At 38.5% G+C, this 22,836-nt stretch overlaps 1 protein-coding gene across 1 annotated transcript in view; it reads right to left on the bottom strand.

The window, feature by feature from the left end:
- Positions 1-22,836, bottom strand: part of LOC134575460 (alpha-2-macroglobulin-like) — a 143,148-nt gene that overhangs the window by 63,151 nt on the left and 57,161 nt on the right. Inside the window, exons 12-16 of the mRNA XM_063434754.1 lie at positions 9,543-9,758; positions 8,744-8,816; positions 5,873-6,018; positions 5,065-5,220; positions 1,262-1,411 (exon numbers count right to left, since the gene is read on the bottom strand). Of these exons, the coding sequence (XP_063290824.1) occupies positions 1,262-1,411; positions 5,065-5,220; positions 5,873-6,018; positions 8,744-8,816; positions 9,543-9,758 (741 nt within the window). The remainder of the gene's footprint in view (positions 1-1,261; positions 1,412-5,064; positions 5,221-5,872; positions 6,019-8,743; positions 8,817-9,542; positions 9,759-22,836) is intronic.

The following is a 22,836-nucleotide window of genomic DNA, read 5'->3' as shown; positions in this document are numbered from 1 at the left end:
GGTCATGTGTACGCCACTTCACCTACCCTGGTGTCTGCCGCATGCTGTGTGGAGGGGGCGAGGATATGAATGACATCATATCCCTGCTCCCTGTGTACCACACAGCGCGGCTGGCGCCCTTTGATGGGGCTGGGCTGCAGGACAGGACTCCAAGGAGCCAAACAGCATGCATCCAGGGGACAAGATTGAACTGATGTAAGTATGTAATTGTGTACATCTCTGTATGTATGTATGTATGTATGTATGTCTCTGTATGCATGTATGTATGTATGTAGGTCTCTGTATGCCTGTATGTCTTCATATGTATGTATCTGTATGCCTGTATGTCTCTGTATGCCTGTATGTCTCTGTACAAAATGTATGTGTCTGTATGTTTCTGTATGCCTGTATGTCTCTGTATGTACAAATGTATGCCTGTATGTCTCTGTATGTACAAATGTATGTGTCTGTATGCCTGTATGTCTTTGTACGTATGTGTCTGTATGCCTGTATGTCTCTGTATACCTGTATATATGTATGTGTCTGTATGACGGTATGTCTCTGTATGCGTGTATGTCTTTGTATGCCTGTATGTATGTATGTGTCTGTATGCCTGGATGTCTCTGTATGTATGTTTCTGTATGTCTATGTATGTATGTATCTATGTATGTGTCTGTATGACGGTATGCCTCTGTATGTATGTCTTTATATGCCTGCATGTCTCTGTATGCATGCATGTCTCTGTCTGTGTCTGTATGTCTCTGTATGATTATTTCTGTGTTTGTATGAACCTTATTTTAAACGAGGGTGGGGGGCACCAAAATGCATCTTCGCCTGTGTAACTAAAAATCCTAGCACCGGTCCTGCTTCTCCAGGTCAATGAACTCTTGAATTATTACATTGAGCTCTCTCTGGCTTTGTATTTTGTGCTTTAATTTCCTCCCATAGCCATCGTCTTTCCCAGCCCCTTATGCTTATGGCCTTGGAGGAACTGGTAAATACTGGGTTTTCCCCCCGTTACTTAGACTTTGAGAACCTGTTGAATGCTTATTGTAGTGAAAACTGCATTTTTTTATTTATTTAATATAACTAAGTGTGTGTGTTTTGGTAGTAGGAACACAAAAACAGATATAAAATGTTACACATTTATCATGGCCATAACAGGCTATTACCCTAAATGACAAAGAGTTGCGGAACAAATAATAAATGTAAGAAATTAACAAATAAATTTAATTTATGTCACAAAAAGCCTTTATTCTTAAATATGTTTTTTATTTCTTACCTGAAACAAGCTCTCCACATCTACTTCAATGGCTTCATGAGGGGAATAATATCGAGCATGTGTAGTAGTATTTTGTTGGCAGGCATCTCTTTGTTCATAGACTCGCCCATCCGCCCACTGCCGGTAAAACATGCCTCCTTCAAACTCAGACTTTCAACAGAGAATAAATCAAAATAAATATATACTGTATGTCTGTTTATCAACTCAAGGAGATTCAATAATATTGAGCAGTTGTACAGGATTACACAAAAGCTGATATTTGGAAAACTGCTTAAATTATTACAATATCACAAATCATTTATTTTATACATAGATACAGAGGTACATTTAAGCTTGCAGAGTCTGAAAAAACAAGCAAAAAAACAATGCAATTTCATCACCATATGTGCCCTTGTATGCCAAGTCCAATTGGCTAGATACTATTTGGAATACGTTTTTTCTAAGGGTATTGCAGACTGCACAATATGACCACATTTGAGCCCAAAACCATCCAAACCTATTTTCTTACTGAGCTATTAAGAGCAGGAAACTGAACTCCATCAGCCCCTAGGTTAATCAAAACTGGCCTAGATTCAAATAAGTATCAGTAAATGTTATCATAGAACTACTATTTGTACTACTAGAACAGTATCATAGAACTACTATTTGTGGGGAAACATTCAATAAGATCAAACTGCAGGCCAACACAAATCCATACTCCTACACCGGTACAGTTGAAATTATCACTGCTCTCAAAACAAGTTCTACAAATGCATATTTAAAGCAAATTTTTTACGAGCCTTGTTTAATTTGATGTCGTAATGTAACACAGTGTACTAACGTATTTCTGTACTTGTTGACCAAACTTAACTGAAGACATTAAGTATAATTTTCTTGAAACCTCAAAAATAAAAAAACTTTTTTAAATAAAGTGTATCCTGCCCTGAACCCAGGAAAAAAAATATATTATAACACGGGGAGGGATGGGTGGCGGCTTGCTTTCGAAGCTGGTTGAGATGTTTCTAACATTGGAGTGTTTTTGTCTAGGGCAGCCATGACTACAAAAGTTTTTCTAACAGGAGGCAGTTTAAGTGATATAATCAAAACTGCTGATTGGTCATCTGAATAACTCTTTAAATCTTTTTATTTGAAGCCCAGTAAATAGATCTCTAAAACAGTTATCTAATTTTATTTTGTTAAGCTTTAAACATGCATAATATGAGCCTCCTGTCTGGAATAAAATTCAGGATTATAGTATAGTGATGTAAAATACCAACTTAATTAAAGACAAGAGTTGAGTATTTTCCCACCCTTTCTTTGCCCTTCACATTTATTTAATTGTGTTAATGCACAGTTCCTGTGTATTGAAGATGTGTCTTCAAGTTCCTTTGCTATTATGAAGATGGGATAGTTACCTATGGAATTCAACACTTTTCTGATTTGATCTAAAGTTATTGGTATGCATTTTAAGACTTGTATTTGGTTTTGGAGCACAGTCGCATGCAAAGAAGAGGATTCGAAGGAGAAGCGAACACCTTATATAGACTGATTGAATACGATTGGTTAATGTTACTTTGCATTTAAAGTATTGAAATTTTGGTTCTAGTTTGGTTGATTTTAATTTTGTTGCTATTGGGAGCGGTACAGAAACCAAAATACTCTCTTTCAGTCTGGAATTAACCTGTGACTTTATGTCACTATTATCAGAAAGATCCTGAATTGATCATATTTTAACATAAACCAAATTGAGCCAAACTGGACACTAATTACAGGCAAACAATGTTTGATAATAAACCATAGACACAAGTTAATGTACAGATTGTGAATAAATAAACTGATTAAACAAATATGTGGGAATCTTCCAGGATATAAGATGCCCAATTTACCAGGATGGATTCACACATTTGGAGGATGGTAAATTGAGTAAATAATTTTAATATGTTGCCTCTGAGCTTTCTTTAATTAAACCAAATAAAATTGAACATTTGAAAAAACCATTCAGAGCTTAGCAAATGACCGTAGGATTTTAGGAAAGTTGAAGGGACATGCATCATTTTGAAAATAGCTTTATAATTATATTATTTACCAGTTTATTTGTGCTTGTGCTTTCCATGCTTACCTTAGAGGGGATATCAGTGATGTTGCGAGATCATAGGACGTGCACTAGCCACTTAATGCACATTACATGCATTCATGGCTGGCACTTCGTCTAGACAATGAGTGAGCCACCAGCCACCCAGCAGTCATACCAGAAAATATCACCCTCTCTGTGTCAGATAATGCATTCTGTATGAGTTCACGTCATATCACTAATTTGAAACTTTCCTAATTTCCCTTCCAGTTCCCATCTTAATTACCTGCTTCCTTTCCAGCAGATATATATATATATATATATATATATATATATATATATATATATATATATCTGCTGGATAGGAAGCAGGTAATTAAGAACACGTAAATTACATGAACAGGAAATTCAATTTACATAAACAGGTAATTTACAGGAAGCAGGTAATTAAGAACAGGTAATTTACATGAACAGGAAATAATTGTGGTGTAAAAGGACAGGAACAGATATTAGGCAGCTGTTAAAAGGGCTGATATATATATATATATATATATATATATATATATATATATATATATATATATATATATCAGCCCTTTTAACAGCTGCCTAATATCTGTTCCTGTCCTTTTACACCACAATTATTTCCTGTTCATGTAAATTCTTCATCTTTAGGCCATCCCCATATTTAACCCTCCACATTTACCACTCACTCTATCTAAATATACCCTCTTTACCCCTCTATATCATTCTACCTCTCCCACCCTCCATATCACCATATTTTCTATGGCCCATACAATTTCCATTTTTATTCCCTTTCTATCTCATTGTTTGTCTCCATATTAATTCCTTCGATGCTATTCATATTAAAGTTCATCCTCAAGCCATGTTTCTGAATCAACTTGTGTTCTTCCACGGTCTGTGTTGGCTGCCCCTGCCATACTCTCCTTTACCACTTGGTGAATGCTGACACTCACCAGGTTGCCTGATTATGCTGTTATGACTGATCAAATGGCCAAACCTTTAACTTTTACTCAATAACTAGATACATCCTAGGAAGCAAGACAGCCTTGTCAGAGAGCTTGTAGTGCCACTGGTTAGATTCACCTCACTAACTTATTTAATTGTGCTTAATGTTTAGAACTGTGGTGGATAAGGTTCATACCTCACGTGTATCAAAGGGATGTATTGTTTAAGGTATAATGAATGCATGGCATTGCCAGTTTATAGTTATTAAATATGTAGCTTACAACCCAAAATAAATTATAATATATGCATTATCTTCATACTGAAAAAGAGCAAGTTCAATTGAGAGAGAGAGAGAGAGAGATAGATTGTGTGTGTGTGTGTGTGTATACACACACAATCAATTGAACTTGCTCTATTTCAGTATACAGATAATCTGTTTGTCCTGCCAATCAGCATTGTGTGCTCTTTTTCTCAAATCTCATGAACGTGCATATACTTTCTTATACATTGGTTCGTGCTGGTACAGGTGAAACTTAGATGGGTAGAGAGTGGGTGGGTAAGAGGCAGGTAAGTGGCACAAGTTTGGGAGGCTGACAAAGTTTATAGTAATGTTATAAAGATTTGTTGCAAACCTTTCACACTTTCCTTGCTTTATTTGAATGTGTGTATTTGCATAAGTGCTTGCTGGCTTAACACACATTGTCACATGATGCACATCCCTTTGAGGGTACAATATATGTATGACTTTTGGAGATTTAAACCACAATGTGAATCACTAACTTACCGCCTCCATGTCAGGAAGGAGACTTTCATGAGACTGGTGAAGTAACAGTCCTTTATCTACTGAACGTACAGAGCACATGGACCCGGATTCTGCAGTGATATCCAAATTCACCTTTCCTCTTGGATTAACCTCTTTTTCAGAAAACTGAAGTTTCACCTATTTTTAAGGATTCGGATCCAAAGCACAAGGAATACAATTAATATGGTACTGAAACAAAGATGCCTAAAGATTATTTAATGATGCAGCTGCCGGGGCAAGGGATAGAACAGAATATAGAGAAAATGACAAAGACAATGAGGGGTATAAACTAATGCTATCAGGGGGCAGAGATCAGAACAGAGAAGTTGAGAAGTGAGTAGAAAGTCAATGCAATACTGAGGAGAAACCTTGTTATGGAGTGTGTATGCATTAGCTATATTAGGTATGGCTTTTTATCAATAAAATATTAACAATGTATTAAATTTATTATATTAATATAATATTGTTGCATTCAGCAAATTACATCAAACATAAAAAAATTTATTAGTACACTGAATTTTCTTTATTTCTGAAAATACAGATTTTTATTTTTACAAATGTAAATTGTATGGAGAGATTCACTGGCGTGAAAAACTTAAAAAGAAAAAAAAAGTACAACATTTGTTGTAACAAATATTCAGATTAGCCAAGAGAACAGAGGTTTAATACAGTTTGGAGGCACTATTATTTGTTTATTTATGTTTTATAATTCCTTGCAGTGTTGTTTTTATTTCCTACACTTTACCTTTTGTTGTCTCGTGGATAGTGATATTTTTTAATATTCACTCACCTTGTTTTTGTAAGAAGCTGATACTCGGTATGTTGATTTGTCAGCAGTGATAGCCCCATTCTTTAATATCGTAAAAACTAACAGCTGGACTTCAGGAAACATACTCATGGTCGGTTCAATATTCAGAGAGAAGAAACCGTGCAAATCTAGGGTAAAGCAGTGCACAAACATAATATAAATAAAATAATTAAAATAACATGCAGATTGTGAAATAAACGAACAGTCTGTAGGTATTTTATGAGTAGCCTTTACTCTATATGAATACAAACAATATGTAGCAGAGGAGTGAGAGATGTATTTATTTATTTATAACATATTTTACCAGGAAAGATACATTGAAATTTGTCTCATTTTCAAGTATGTCCTCTGTCCACAAAACATTGCATTGATACAATAGGGTACAATAAAACACAAAAACAATATTAATACAAAATTTAACATAGAACAGGTATGAAATATATGATCAACCATGACAGGTGCATTCTGTTTTGAGGTATGTAGAGAGGGATCTCTTAAAGGATTTTAGGCCTGGGGAAGATTTAAAAGTGTGCGGGAGGTTGTTCCATAATTGTGGAGCTCTGTAAGAAAAGGAGGATCGGGTCGCTTTCTTTTTGTATTGAGGTAGACTAAATAAAGTGCTGGTTACATGTTATAAAAAAAAAGATAGACTAGCAAGGTTATCTTAAGCATAGGATAGAAACAAGTAACTTTTACTGGCTTCTGATCTTTCACTCATAGAGTTTTTGTGCCATGATTTTAGACAGATATGTTCCAGTGATGTGTTTGCCTGTCCTTGGCCCTCACAGCTGATGGTGGTTATAGAAGATGCAATAAGACAAGCCTTTGCAGTCTGCCATCATTCACTCAGCAATAGGTACACATATCTCCCAAGGGGCCGGGGTGGAAGCCTCCTTGAGTTTGCTACAGTGGAAGCACATCTCACATCCCTAATAATTTCCAAAATCTAGTAAATAATAAAACCACAGAGCGCAGATGCCTTTAACTATTCTAATCTAAGATGTTGATATGTAATTGTATTTCAAACTTTGAGTTACTCTAATTTTATGAAAAATAATTTGATAAATATGATGAGGTTCACTATACGAGTCTGTTGCAATCCTATCAAGCCACTGCTATTGGCAACATCAGCTATTTAGAAGCTGCTGCTATTTGTCAACTCCTAATTTCTTTTTACAAACTGGGAGAATAACATTCTCTTGTAAAGATCCCACTTCAGATTAGAACTTGCTGTTAAAGCACAGAAACACTTAGTATGCACGCTGTCACCATAAAGTCTCACCATGTGCCTGCATGCTTCACTGTGATTGGCCTTAGCAGGAGACAGTGACTACAATGAATTATCCCAGGCAGTAGTCCCTGCTTCCTCTAACCAAATTCAAGATAACCAGTGTCATTGGGAACATCCAGGTATGGATTTGGAATGCACTCTTTGGGGTTAAACCGTTTTTGAACGGTTTAACCTCTCAAGCTAAGGATGCACCAGGGACCTCCTTGCACCATAACAACATTGTTGCAATTAAGTTGTTATGGTGCTGAAATTGGTCCTTTTCGTGGTTCAATTGCCATTTTTGATAGAGTAAAAGGAAGCACAGAGAATGGTTTGCTTGTGCCAGCAGAAGCTTTTTACATTAACCAGGTGATACCAATCTTACAAATATTTTGGAGAAAAAAAGACTAATCAAATGGAAATTGCGTAGTGTCACGCAGGCTTCATATTTAAAAACATCACACATTTCAATGTATCGGCTTGGGTCCCAGGTTTGCAGAGAATGTGGACTTTTGCTATTTATTTGAACAAATATTAAACACATGTTATTTTAATATAATAGTGCTCGCTCTTGAACACCTGCAAAAGGAAATTGAGAATTCGGAGGCTGAATAAGCAAGTATCGAACTAGTATCACAGGAGTATTGGACCTTGGAAAATTTGGAAGCTAACACTGAGCTAAATAAACAGATGGAAGATCGAGATCAGAAACATTCTAAATGTTTAACATAATCACGGAGGAACAAGGGAGAGAATGACTACACTCACCAAGATCAGAGGAGGCATCCTATAAGAAAAATGAATGCGCCAAGGCAGAACCAAGAGATATCAGCATCTGACAGTACACATATAGAAACACATCCGCTGTTTACAAATACATCTTTTGGTGCATCATTTTTAGGACTAGCTGCAAAACAGATGTTGGGGTGGGCTCATATGTCAGAATAAAATTTAGCATTTTACTTCACTCTCCAAGTCTCACTACTGTTTATGGTTGGAAACCAGTAATAAACCAGTTGCTAATTGGAGGTTAATGGCTCCTAGAGGGCATAATGGGAGCTGTTGGCCACTACTTAGCGACAGGCTTTCAGTAAAGCAAACTGGTTTCTCCCTGTCCCTTGTGAAATGTGGTGTGCAGTAAGCTGCTTAAAGTCCTGTCAGGCATTTTAGCAGGTAGCAGTTGGCTGTTAAAAAAGCAGCAATTCCTGAATAACAGCACTTATCATTGCCATTTAGAAGTTATATATCTAGCAGACACACCTACCATAGCTGTCGCAACCTCTTTAATCTACAATCTCAAGTTTTTCCTTAATGTTTATCTTTCATCACTTAAAAATGTGCAGTAATTGCAAATGTCATACTATTGTTATACATATAACTGATGCGCTTGATCTAGCTGTTGTGGCTGTTCAAGCAAGTTGTAAAGCTCGCACGCCAAAAATAAAGAATTCAAAAAAAAAAAAAAAAAAAAGCAGCAATTCCTGAAAAAAGCCATAATTTGTGTGTATTTAAGAATCAAGAGTTGGAAAAACTGCACAAGTGAATAAACCACTACCGTTTGACACTGCAATAAGCGCACTCACTAGTATCACTTGACTCTCCTTTAACATCCAGGTTGTGTTCTCCACCTGACACGATTCTTCCTTTGCTTGAAATCTGCAGTAACAGAAAATGAAATTAACTCAGTCCACTAGTAGTTTTTTATTTTTTATTAAATATCAGATAAACGTGATTATTTACTTCTAATATGAAATAGAAAATACCATACCTTATCCCTTGAGGTAAATACATACCCATGTAAAAATAATAATTAACAGACAACGTCAGCAATGTATATGTGTTAATCGAATTTGTATTGGAAAGGTATGTAAAAATAGTATTCTTATTATAGATCAAGTTCTGTTTTGCTACCCAGCAAAGAAACACATTTCTTGGCTAGAATTTATTCTGGCTTTGGCATCGTTTATACAAATAAGTGTTTCTACTCCTTGCTGTGCTCCATGCGATTGCACACAGTTGCTTTGTGTAAAATCACCAGAAGGGTAGACTTTTTGTGCCGCATCACCCATAGGCACTGATTTATTGTAGACATGGCTCTCCCGACAAATGTCTCTGTGTCTCAGCCTGCTTGTGAAGACTGGTTTTATATGCACAGAATTTCTAGGTTATAAATACATATTGGGATGTTTTATACTTGACTACAAATTCTAATTATAGATTGGAGGCAGGTGTGTCATCTTCTAAGTACAAGCCAGAGATACGAATTCAGACTTCATAATTTGACCAGCAGTAATTTTCAGGAGCAGGTCTACAAAGTCCATAATTCAGCACTGCTCGACTCCTGACATACATGACCCAGTAGAATATAGACACAATACTCACCAAGTAGAATATAGTAAGTTCATTGGAGTTAGGATTCAAGTCATTCTTTTCAATCGAGTATTCAACTTTTACTGGCTGCTTAACATTACAAGTCAACTTGTTTGCAATGTTCTCTACTTTAAAAAAACTGTTGCTTGCGGTGTAGAAAGGATAAAGCAATCTGCCAGCCATTGTATAATGATCATTTTCCTCTTCATCTTCCAAATCGAAGGCTCCCTGGATTAGGCATGAGGGGGGAAACATGAAACAATCAGGATTAAACAAATCCAGAAGGACAAAATATGCAATCTGAAAGCAATGAGTAATAACGTTTGTTTTTATCCTTGGTTATTTGATGTCTTTGTTTGTACAACCAACACCCAATAGCAAGAATGATTACATTATTTGGGAACTATTCAGGAATCAGTATCTGAACAGCTCATGAGCTGATCAGTGCTATTATGGGGGAAATGAATATCATGTTACATTGATTCAAATGGGTTTTGGAGCAATATTATTCAAGGAATTGTTTTCATATTAAAAGCAAATCGTAAGCACTCCATATATTCCATAAATATATATTCAGCAGATAATGGATGTGGCTGTTATGAAGCTGTTGGATTTAAAACATATACAAAACTATCCTTTAAAAACATATATAGAGATGTCGCGAACATAAAATTTTCCGTTCGCGAATGGCGAACGCGAATTTCCGCAAATGTTCGCGAATGTGCGAACCGGGCGAACCGCCATAGACTTCAATAGGCAGGCGAATTTTAAAACCCACAGGGACTCTTTCTGGCCACAATAGTGATGGAAAAGTTGTTTCAAGGGGACTAACACCTGGACTGTGGAATGGCGGAGGGGGATCCATGGCAAAACTCCCATGGAAAATTACATAGTTGATGCAGAGTCTGGTTTTAATCCATAAAGGGCATAAATCACCTAACATTCCTAAATTGTTTGGAATAACGTGCTTTAAAACATCAGGTATGATGTTGTATCGATCAGGTAGTGTAAGGGTTACGCGCGCTTCATAGTGACAGACCAAACTCCCCGTTTAACGCACCGCAAACAACCGCAAACAGTCCATTTGTACAACCGCAAACTCCCCATTTGCACAAGGTTGGATACCAAGCTAGCCATGTCCCGTTCCTTGTCCTCACTGATGTCATTGAAGGTCTCTTCCTCCACCCAGCCACGTACAACACCAAGGGTCCCCGAAAGGTGACAAGAAGCCCCCTGGGACGCCTGCTCTGTTTGGTCTTCCACCTCCTCAAAGCCACCTTCCTCCTCTGACTCCTCTTCTTCAGACTCCTCTCTCTGTGTTGCCTCTCTCTGTGTTATTATAAGGTGTGTTAAGTAGTACTATTCCTATCAGTTTAATCCCTGTTACGTCCCCTATCAGGGGACGTGTATATGGCATCGATTTTAGGAACCGGGAGATGGAAAAAGATGCTTGGTCGGTCCTCCTACTTCAAATTTGGGGCACTGCGCATGCAATCTAATGTGCCACCAGATAGGAGTGGTGTGTTAAGTAGTACTATTCTTATCAGTTTAATCCCTGTTACGTCCCCTATCAGGGGACGTGTATATGGCATCGATTTTAGGAACCGGGAGATGGAAAAAGATGCTTGGTCGGACCTCCTGCTTCAAATTTGGTGCACTGCGCGTGCAATCTAATGTGCCACCAGATAGGAGTGGTGTGTTAAGTAGTACTATTCCTATCAGTTTAATCCCTGTTATGTGCCTTTTTTTTGGTTTGGTTTTCGAAGCCACAGTGCAGCACCAGAGGCCAGAAAAATTAGGCATGTACACATGCCTGAAAAATTAGGTATTTTTGCAGCCGCTGCTATAGCAGCGGCCAGAAAAATTGCTGTTTGTTTCCCAGGCAGAAATTGCCCTAAAATATTGCGGCTTGAACCTTAGTTGGTGGCGGATAAGTCACGCAAGTCATCCGGCATTCAGAAATAAAATACAGCAGCATTTTTAGCCCAAGGCAGCTCATCTCATCAGGCGTTTTTTAGTCGAATGTATCGCCAACTGTCAGTCCCTTCGGGATCCATCCCTCATTCATCTTAATAAAGGTGAGGTAATCTAGACTTTTTTGACCTAGGCGACTTCTCTTCTCAGTGACAATACCTCCTGCTGCACTGAAGGTCCTTTCTGACAGGACACTTGGAGCGGGGCAGGACAGAAGTTCTATCGCAAATTGGGATAGCTCAGGCTACAGGTCAAGCCTGCACACCCAGTAGTCAAGGGGTTCATCGCTCCTCAGAGTGTCGATAACTGCAGTTAAGGCGAGGTAGTCTGCTACCTGTTGGTCGAGTTGTTCTCTGAGGGTGGACCCCGAAGGGCTGTGGCGATGCATAGGACTTAAAAAGCTCTGCATGTCCTCAATCATCAACACGTCTGTAAAGCGTCCTGTCCTTGAGGGCGTGGTCGTGGGAGGAGGAGGATTACTTTCACCTCTTCCCCGGTTAGATTCCCGTTGTGCTGTGACATCACCCTTATACGCTGTGTAAAGCATACTTTTTAATTTATTTTGGAAATGCTGTATCCTTTCCGACTTGTGGTAATTCGGTAACATTTCAGGCACTTTCTGCTTATACCGGGGGTCTAGTAGTGTGGACACCCAGTACAGGTCGTTCTCCTTCAGCCTTTTTATACGAGGGTCCCTCAACAGGCACGACAGCATGAAAGACCCCATTTGCACAAGGTTGGATGCTGAGCTACTCATGTCCCGTTCCTCGTTCTCAGTGATCTCACTGAAGGTATGTTCTTCCCCCAGCCACGTACAACACAACGGGTACAAGATAGGTGACAATGAGCACCCCGGGATGCCTGTTGTGGTTGGTCTTCCTCCTCCTCCTCAAAGCCACATTCCTCCTCTGACTCCTCTTCCTCACAATCCTCTTCCAGCGTTGCCACAGGTCCAGCAAGCGATGCTGATAAGGCTGTTTCTGGTGGTGATGATGACCACAACTCTTCCTCTTCACGCTCATCTACGGCCTGATCCAGCACTCTTCGCAGGGCACGCTCCAGGAAGAAAACAAATGGTATGATGTCGCTGATGGGGCCTTCGGTGCAACTGACTAGGTTTGTCACCTCCTCAAAAGGACGCATGAGCCTACAGGAATTGCGCATGAGCGTCCAGTAATGTGGCAAAAAAATCCCCAGCTCCGCAGAGGCTGTCCTAGCACCCCGGTCATACAAATAGTCGTTAACGTTAAAGTCAAAAAAGTGTTGTTTCTTTTAAATGTACACTACTGTTACACCAGATATGAGTTGCACTGGTGTGACACTGTGCCCTGGCAGGCCCTGAAATGCACACCTGTGAAGGAAACTGACTGCTATTATATTACAGTAAATTTTTTTTATTTTTTTTTAAATGCAAGCTATTGTGACACCAGGTATGAGTGGTGGCACTGGGCAAGTGGGCACAGTATACGCTGTGAGCCTGACACACACGCTGGCAGGCAGGCAACTGCAATTAGATTACAGGGAAAAAAAAGCAGACTGATGTTCTAGCCCTAAAAAGGGCTTTTTGGGATGCTGTCCTTACAGCAGAGATCAGATGAGTCCTTCAGGGCTGTAGTGCACACTGAATACACTAGCCTAGCTATCGATCCCTATTAAATCAGCAGCAGCTACACTGTCCCTCCTCTCACTAAGAATGCAGCTTCCGAATAAATCTAAAATGGATGCTGTCCAGGAGGTGGGAGGATCTGGGAGGGAGGGTCTGCTGCTGATTGGCTGAAATGTGTCTGCTGACTGTGAGGTACAGGGTCAAAGTTTACTCAATGATGATGAATAGGGGGCGAACCGAACATCGCATATGTTCGCCCACCGTGGCGAACGCGAACAAGCTATGTTCGCCGGGAACTATTCGCTGGCTAACTATTCGTGACATCTCTAAACATATACAAACCTATCTTTTAAATTTCCATGATCCCTACACTCATGTATTACCATGGGGACTACTTTCCCACAGCGTTTAAAAACGAAAGGAAGTTTATTGAACTTGACACTCGATTAATTTTGTTGCCAAGCTGTTACAAGCTATTACACTTGTTGCTGTTACTCTCTACTTCTATCCCACTTTTTCCAGTTTCTGAGCTTTTATCTATTCACTCATTGTCCTATTCCCTCTTACTCAGTCTTTGATAGACATACTTTCTGGCTATCAGGACGCACTACTACCGTTACTCTCTACTTGTTGCAGGACCTCTGCTTGATTACCTACTTCACTGCTTTCTATTCCCCTTGAACTCAGGCGTATTATAAGGATTCTGATTTTGGTTGCTGATTTGGACTTGACATACCCAGAATAGTAAAATTAACTGCAGGACACTGTGTTCCTCATGTGCTGGTCTGAAGGTTCCAACCTTCTCCTGCTCCACCTGCTTGTTAAAACAACGCCTCACACCTTCTCTGGCATCAATCAGTGGATCTACTTAACTTGTAAGTTAAAAAGCAGTGGGTTTTTTTCCATGTGTGCTGCTGCTGAGTCAATTAGGGGGACTGTCCCTCAATTTCCACCTTTGTGGGGTTTCTATAACCTGTATAAACCCACAGCTGACTCACTGAGCTTGCTCACTTAAAGTAGTCTTATTTAAGTAGGAGTTAAAACAACAGTAGTGTAAACTAACAAAGTAAATATTGTTTTACTGTCCTGCTTACTTGTTTTTTGGCAACTAGGGAAATGAGTGTTAGCAAGATTGTTTGTCTGACTCAGTGCACATCTTGTAACATGTATGCATGACTGAATGTACCCATCCAGGGTCCATACCTCTGTTACAGGTGTGTGCGAGTGGCTTCACTGGAAGCTCAGATTGGATATCTGGAGAAGCAAATTGTGAAAATGTGCAAATAAGATAGGGGATAATCTGCTAAATACAGATACAATAAAGAAACAAAGCGTTTAACTGTGTGGGGACTGGTGCTAATATGTAATCACAATTGGTCACTCACAAATTTGTGGAGTTAAAACAGCCTTGAATGGTATATTTTTCCTTCAGTATCCAGTGTATTGTCCCTCCTCACATATTCATCATCGAATAGATGTATATATCTCAAAAGAGAAAGATATACACAAAAATGTAGTGCACTTCCAGAGTTTGATAAAAAAAAGTATTTAATGACTTACATTTAGATATAAAACAAACAGCTTGTCACATACACGTCCTATGCGTTTCGTCCTAGGTTTGGACTTCCTCAGGGACTTAGGGCAATAAAGTGCAGTAAAAGATAATAGCAGCAATTCAAAAGATCCCTCCCACAGTCCTTTTATACATCCCCATTTAATGTTAAAAGTCTTTCAGCTGGTATTCAATTTTCGTTTTGGCGGTATGGAACCGATGATGTCATCACGTGCGTCGCGGTGTTGGACCGGGTGACGTCATCGCGTACGTCGCGTGCGTTCCACCTTGCGTTTCACAGACCCGGAAGTGGGTCGCAACCGTTGATCTGTCTCACTTGTTCTGTTACATGGACTCAAAACGTGTATAAATGGATGGACAAAACGGAAAGGGGGAGAGAAAGGCAATTAAAAAAGTTCTCTGGATGGCACTACCTTCACAAAATAAGATGAAATCAGAGAAAATATATGTTCACAATACAATCTATGGTTATAAATCTGTAAATATATATCTCATTTTGATGAATAAAGGATTCAGGTTTATACAAAAACATGTGTTTACCTATTTAACATATATATACCATTCGCCTATTTAACATATATATATACCATTCTCACAATTTGTATACCTCATATGAGAAGAAATACATAAAGTATATTAATAGTACTGTAATTTAACATCTTGTGTGTTTATAATACAATGTACATTATTTATACATACATATAGATAATGGTATAGTTGGTGAAACCCATTTATGTTGCACTTTTGTCTCTTTTTACTTAAAGGTGAATGAAATCAATTTATATCTTTGAATAATAATAAAGAAAATAGGTTAAAATGAAATAAATTGAGACAAAAAGTGCAACATAAATGGGTTTCACCAACTATACCATTATCTATATGTATGTATAAATAATGTACATTGTATTATAAACACACAAGATGTTAAATTACAGTACTCATCGGTTCCATACCGCCAAAACGAAAATTGAATACCAGCTGAAAGACTTTTAACATTAAATGGGGATGTATAAAAGGACTGTGGGAGGGATCTTTTGAATTGCTGCTATTATCTTTTACTGCACTTTATTGCACCAAGTCCCTGAGGAAGTCCAAACCTAGGTAGAAACGCGTAGGACGTGTATGGTGACAAGCTGTTTGTTTTATATCTAAATGTAAGTCATTAAATACTTTATCATACTCTGGAAGTGCACTAAATTTTTGTGTATATCTTTCTCTTTTGAGATATATACATCTATTCGATGATGAATATGTGAAGAGGGACAATACACTGGATACTGAAGGAAAAAGATACCATTCAAGGCTGTTTTAACTCCACAAATTTGTGAGTGACCAATTGTGATTACATATTAGTACCAGTCCCCACACAGTTAAACGCTATGTTTCTTTATTGTATCTGTATTTAGCAGATTATCCCCTATCTTATTTGCACATATCTATTGAAGACAAGAGGAAGTCTTCGGGGATTCACCTGGATACTTCACCTAAAATATAAAGGGAAGTCCCGGTTTGCTTTAAATTATATATATTATATATATTTTTTCTTCACTGCGTTGTGTTCACATACCGTATATACTCGAGTATAAGACGAGTTTTTCAGCACATTTTTTGTGCTGAAAAAACCCAACTCGTTTTATACTCGAGTCTGTTGTCTGTATTATGGCAATTTACATTGCCATAATACAGACAGGGGACTGTGGGGCCTGCTCCCAGTGTAAGTCTCGCGAGAGCCGCGGGGTCATAGTGCGGCTCTTGCGAGACTTACACTGTGAGCTGACAGAGGAGCTGCACGGACCGGCGCGGAGGAGAAGGGAGCTGACAGGAGCTGCAGGAGAGGTAAGTAAACTCTCTGCCAGCCCCCTCCTCCCCCCACTGGACTACCAATGCCACTGGACCACCAGGGAAGGAGAGCCCCCCTCCCTGCCATGTATCAAGCAGGGAGGGGGGACGAAAAAAAATATTAATAATAATAAAAGAAAAGAAAAAATAATAATAATAAAAAAATGAATATAACAAAAAATCTATTAATATTAAAATAATAATAAAAAAAATAATAAAAATGCCCACCCCCCCACCAAGGCTCTGAAATCATACTCTGCATTAAACAAAACACACACTGCACTCATACACACACTGCATTCAAACACACACTGCATTCAAACACACACACACACTGCACTCATACACACACTGCACTCATACACACTGCACTCATACACACACTGCATTCATACACACACACACTGCATTCATACACACACACTGCATTCATACACACACACTGCATTCACACACACAAATAAATATTAAATTAATGTAATTTTTTTAGGATCTAATTTTATTTAGAAATTTACCAGTAGCTGCTACATTTCCCACCCTAGTCTTATACTCAAGTCAATAAGTTTTCCCAGTTTTGGGGGGTAAAATTAGGGGCCTCGGCTTATATTCGGGTCGGCTTATACTCGAGTATATACGGTACATTGTTGTTTTTGTTTGCATATCTTGATCCTCATTATTGTGACACAATCATTATGGCAACTTATTCATTTGCAAATATACAAAGAGGTAGAAATGTAAGATTTGAAAAAATGTTTCAACAAAATACAGACAATATCCCTTTAAGAGATTCTGATAAGTACTATTTCACCAAATTAGAACGTCTAATGGTGAAAGAAACAAAAAAATGGTGGGAAGTGTCCTATCTAGAAGGTTACCTCAAAGAGGGATTAATCCCTAGGGGATTAAGAGTGGAAAAAATTACAGCATGTGGTATAGATAATGAGGAATTCCTAAAAAAAAATGGGACTCAATCTTAGACACATGTTCACAAAACCTTATGAAATTAACAATTGAATTTGAAAAATAAGGTAGAGAACAAATAGAGATAGATATAAAAACCCTAGAATCTGAGGGAAGTCAAAATATAGAACCCAATAAATATAAAGAAAAAGAACAAGAAATTTGTAATGTAATCAATAACTTAGAAGAAAAAATTGCAGAGACCAAAAACAATAAAATGAAGAGAGATAGAAGAGACAAAACTTTTAACACTTTTTCCACTAGCAACAAAATTTAAAAGAAATACAAACGAAACTTTGATAGAGATACTAGAAACTTTGAAGGACCACAAAAAAAACACTTACCGTATATACTCGAGTATAAGCCGAGTTTTTCAGCACATTTTTTGTGCTGAAAAACCCCAACTCGGCTTATACTCGAGTCAGAGTCTGTATTATGGCAATTTGCATTGCCATAATACAGACTGGGGGGAGAGGGGTGCTGGCAGAGCTGTACTTACCTTTCCTGCAGCTCTTGTCAGCTCTCTCCTCCTCCGCGCCGTCCGTTCAGCACCTCGGTCAGCTCCCAGTGTAAGTCTCTCGCGAGACTTACACTGGGAGCTGACAGAGGGAGCTGCACAGACCGCGCGGAGGAGGAGAGAGCTGACAGGAGCTGCAGGAAAGGTAAGTACAGCTCTACCAGCACCCCTCTCCCCCCACTGAACTACCAATGACACTGGACCACCAGGGAAGGAGCCCCCCTCCCTGGCCAGCTAGCAAGCAGGGAGAGGGGACGAAAAAAAAAAGATAATTAAATAATAAATAATAATAATAAAAAATAATAATATAAAAAAATTAAATAATAATTAATAATATATCAAATGCCCACCCCCACCAACACATACACAAACACACACTGCATCACACACTCACACTTCATTCATATACACACACTGCACTCATACACACACTGCATTCACACACACACTGCACTCATACACACACTGCACTCACACACACACTGCACTCACACACACACTGCACTCACACACACACACTGCACTCACACACACTGCACTCATACACACACACACTGCACTCATACACACACACTGCACTCATACACACACACTGCACTCATAAACACTAATAAATATTCAATAATATATACGCACACACACTGCACTCATACTCACACACACTGCACTCATACACACACACTGCACTCATACACACACACTGCACTCATACACACTGCACTCATACACACTGCACTCATACACACTGCACTCATACACACACACTGCATTCATTATATACACACACTGGAAATAAATATTAAATTAATATATACGCACACACACTGCACTCATACGCACACACACTGCACTCATACACACACACACTGCACTCATACACACACACACACTGCACTCATACACACACACTGCACTCACGCACTGCACTCACACACTGCACTCATACGCACACTGCACTCATACGCGCACTGCACTCATACGCGCACTGCACTCATACACGCACTGCACTCATACACGCACTGCACTCATACACGCACTGCACTCATACACGCACTGCACTCATCCGCACACTGCACTCATACGCACACTGCATTCATACGCACACACTGCATTCATACGCACACACTGCATTCATTATATACACACACTGTAAATAAATATTCAATTAATATCATTTTTTTAGGATCTAATTTTATTTAGAAATTTACCAGTAGCTGCTGCATTTCCCACCCTAGTCTTATACTCGAGTCAATACATTTTCCCAGTTTTTTTGGGTAAAATTAGGGGCCTTGGCTTATATTCGGGTCGGCTTATACTCGAGTATATACGGTATTTCAGAAAACCTGATACATATAAAAGAAACCCCTCACCCATTCGAATAAGAAATTCTCCAATTAACCACACACGAAATTCACCCATTAAAACTAGAAGATATTCTAATAATTACACACGATGTCCACTTATCACGAGACGAAAAACATTCACTGCAAACAACGTCTCACAGATTCAAAATTCCACTAAACAAAGGGGAAGGAAAGAATCGATTTCCCCAAATCAGTGTGATTCTCTCCCTAGGAGATCTTATGCCCAAGTAACAAGAACTAGTCTGGAACATCCAGATGAGAGGGAGAATCTTTTTTTAGAGGGAGGGTCCCACAGGGATGGGAGAATAACTCAATTTTTCAAACCACGCCACAATCACCAGGGAATCACATCAGACATTCACTCAATTTCCCCCAAAAGAAAAAGAATAGAGGAGAATCCACAGAGAGAGGACTCCCTAAGACAAAGACACTAGAGAAACACTATGGAATCTACAATCTAACAGATATAGAGTTATGTGACACTGATTTAAAAGCTCTGAGCAAAGGTCTAAAATTTGCCCCTAATCAAAAAATGAATTTCTTTAATACTTACATTGATGTCCAGAAATATATTCGCAAAATGACATTAAAAAGATTTTTTCTAAAAAGAGAGATAGAAGAAAATACATCCCCAAAAAGTATAGATGAAACTATTTTAGAACAGAAACAATTTAAAAAGAAATCACATTTCTATCCAGTAGGGGATAGAGGTCCTTTTGAAGAGTTATATAATACTATAATACTAGTTGAAGAAATAGCTAAAATGACAATGAAGGGGGAAGTTATCATCATGGGTGACTTTAATCTTCCTGATGTGAATTGGAAAACAAAAATAGCTACTTGTGCCAGGAGCACACATATTCTAAACTCCCTACTGGGATTGTCTCTAAAACAAGTCGTTGAGGAGCCAACTCGTAAAGAGGCCATACTAGATTTAGTGTTAACAAATGGAGATTTGGTATCAGATATTACTGTAGGTGAAAGTTTAGGATCCAGTGATCATCAGTCAGTGTGGTTTAATATAAGAACAGTGACTGAGTCACACCACACAAAAACAAAAGTTTTAGACTTTAGAAAAACAGACTTTTCTAAAATTAGAAAATGTGTAAAGGAGTCATTATCAGACTGGAGCAATTTATATGGAGTCCAAAAGAAATGGGATTATTTAAAAGTTGCACTACTGAAGGCAACAGAAAATTGCATTAGGCTTGTCAGTAAAAGCAAAAAATTCAAGAAACCACTGTGGTACTCCGCAGATGTGGCCAAAATAGTAAAAAACAAAAAGTTAGCATTTAGTAATTATAAAAAAAACCAGAGTGAGGAAGACAGAATGACCTATAAGATTAGGCAGAAAGAGGCTAAGCAAGTTATAAGAGCTTCCAAATCACACACAGAAGAGAAAATAGCACAGTCGGTAAAAAAGGGGGACAAAACTTTTTTAGATACATAAATGAGAAAAGAAAAGTAAAACAAGGATTAGTTAGATTAAAAACAAAAGAAGGAAGGTATGTAGATGAGGATAAAGGTCTAGCTGACTGCCTCAATGAATATTTTTGTTCGGTATTTACAGATGAAAATGAAGGAAAGGGACCTCAGTTAAGAAAAAGGATAAATGAGTAATTTATTACACGTGAGTTTACAGAGGAAGAGGTTCTATTTCAACTGTCAAAAGTAAAGACAAATAAGTCAATGGGACCTGATGGAATACACCCAAAGCTATTAAAAGAGCTTAGTGGTGTACTAGCAAAACCATTAACAGATTTATTTAACCAATCATTGATAACAGGAGTAGTCCCAGAAGATTGGAAGTTAGCGAATGTTGTGCCCATTCACAAGAAAGGTAATAGGGAGGAGTCGGGCAACTATAGGCCAGTAAGCCTTACTTCAGTAGTGGGGAAAGTGATGGAAACCATGTTAAAGGATAGGATTGTTGAACATCTAAAAACACATGGATTTCAAGATCAGAGACAACATGGGTTTACTTCAGGGAGATCATGCCAAACTAATCTTATTGATTTTTTTGATTGGGTAACTAAAATTATAGGTCAGGGTGGTGCAGTAGACATTGCGTACCTAGATTTCAGTAAGGCTTTTGACACTGTTGCACATAGAAGGCTTATCAATAAACTACAATCTTTGAGTTTGGATTCCAATATTGTTGAATGGGTAAGGCAGTGGCTGAGTGACAGGCAACAGAGGGTTGTAGTCAATGGAGTATATTCGAAGCTTGGGCTTGTCACCAGTGGGGTACCTCAGGGATCTGTACTTGGACCCATTCTCTTTAATATTTTTATTAGTGATATTGCAGAAGGTCTTGATGGTAAGGTGTGTCTTTTTGCGGATGATACTAAGATATGTAACAGGGTTGATGTTCCAGGAGGGATAGGCCAAATGGAAAATGATTTAGGTAAACTAGAAAAATGGTCAGAGTTGTGGCAACTGACATTTAATGTGGATAAGTGCAAGATAATGCATCTTGGACGTAAAAACCCAAGGGTAGAGTACAAAATATTTGATAGAGTCCTAACCTCAACATCTGAGGAAAGGGATTTAGGGGTGATTATTTCTGATGACTTAAAGGTAGGCAGACAATGTAATAGAGCAGCAGGAAATGCTAGCAGAATGCTTGGTTGTATAGGGAGAGGTATTAGCAGTAGAAAGAGGGAAGTGCTCATGCCATTGTACAGAACACTGGTGAGACCTCACTTGGAGTACTGTACACAGTACTGGAGACCCTATCTTCAGAAGGATATTGATACCTTAGAGAGAGTTCAAAGAAGGGCTACTAAATTGGTTCATGGATTGCAGGATAAAACTTACCAGGAAAGGTTAAAGGATCTTAACATGTATAGCTTGGAGGAAAGACGAGACAGGGGGGATATGATAGAAACATTTAAATACATAAAGGGAATCAACACAGTAAAGGAGGAGACTATATTTAAAAGAAGAAAAACTACCACAACAAGAGGACATAGTCTTAAATTAGAGGGACAAAGGTTTAAAAATAATATCAGGAAGTATTACTTTACTGAGAGGGTAGTGGATGCATGGAATAGCCTTCCAGCTGAAGTTGTAGAGGTTAACACAGTAAAGGAGTTTAAGCATGCGTGGGATAGGCATAAGGCTATCCTAACTATAAGATAAGGCCAGGGACTAATGAAAGTATCTAGAAAACTGGGCAGACTAGATGGGCCGAATGGTTCTTATCTGCCGTCACATTCTATGTTTCTATGTTTCTATGTTTCTTTTCTAGAAACGTTTAACAGCATGGTATGCCATTACCTAGAAAAATTAGAAAAATAAAAAACCTAGGAGAAAACAAATATAATATGAACAAAGAAGAATCAGCAAGTATAACTAAATTGCAGAAAATGGACACCGTAGTAATAAAGGAAGCCGACAAAGGGGGAGCTATAGTCATCATGACAAAAGAATACTATATGAATGAGGCATATAGAATTTTGGGAGACATA

The sequence above is a fragment of the Pelobates fuscus genome, chromosome 10, assembly GCF_036172605.1.
Source record: "Pelobates fuscus isolate aPelFus1 chromosome 10, aPelFus1.pri, whole genome shotgun sequence".
Classification (NCBI taxonomy): Eukaryota; Metazoa; Chordata; class Amphibia; order Anura; family Pelobatidae; genus Pelobates; species Pelobates fuscus.
This window is presented reverse-complemented; position numbering and strand designations above follow the sequence as displayed.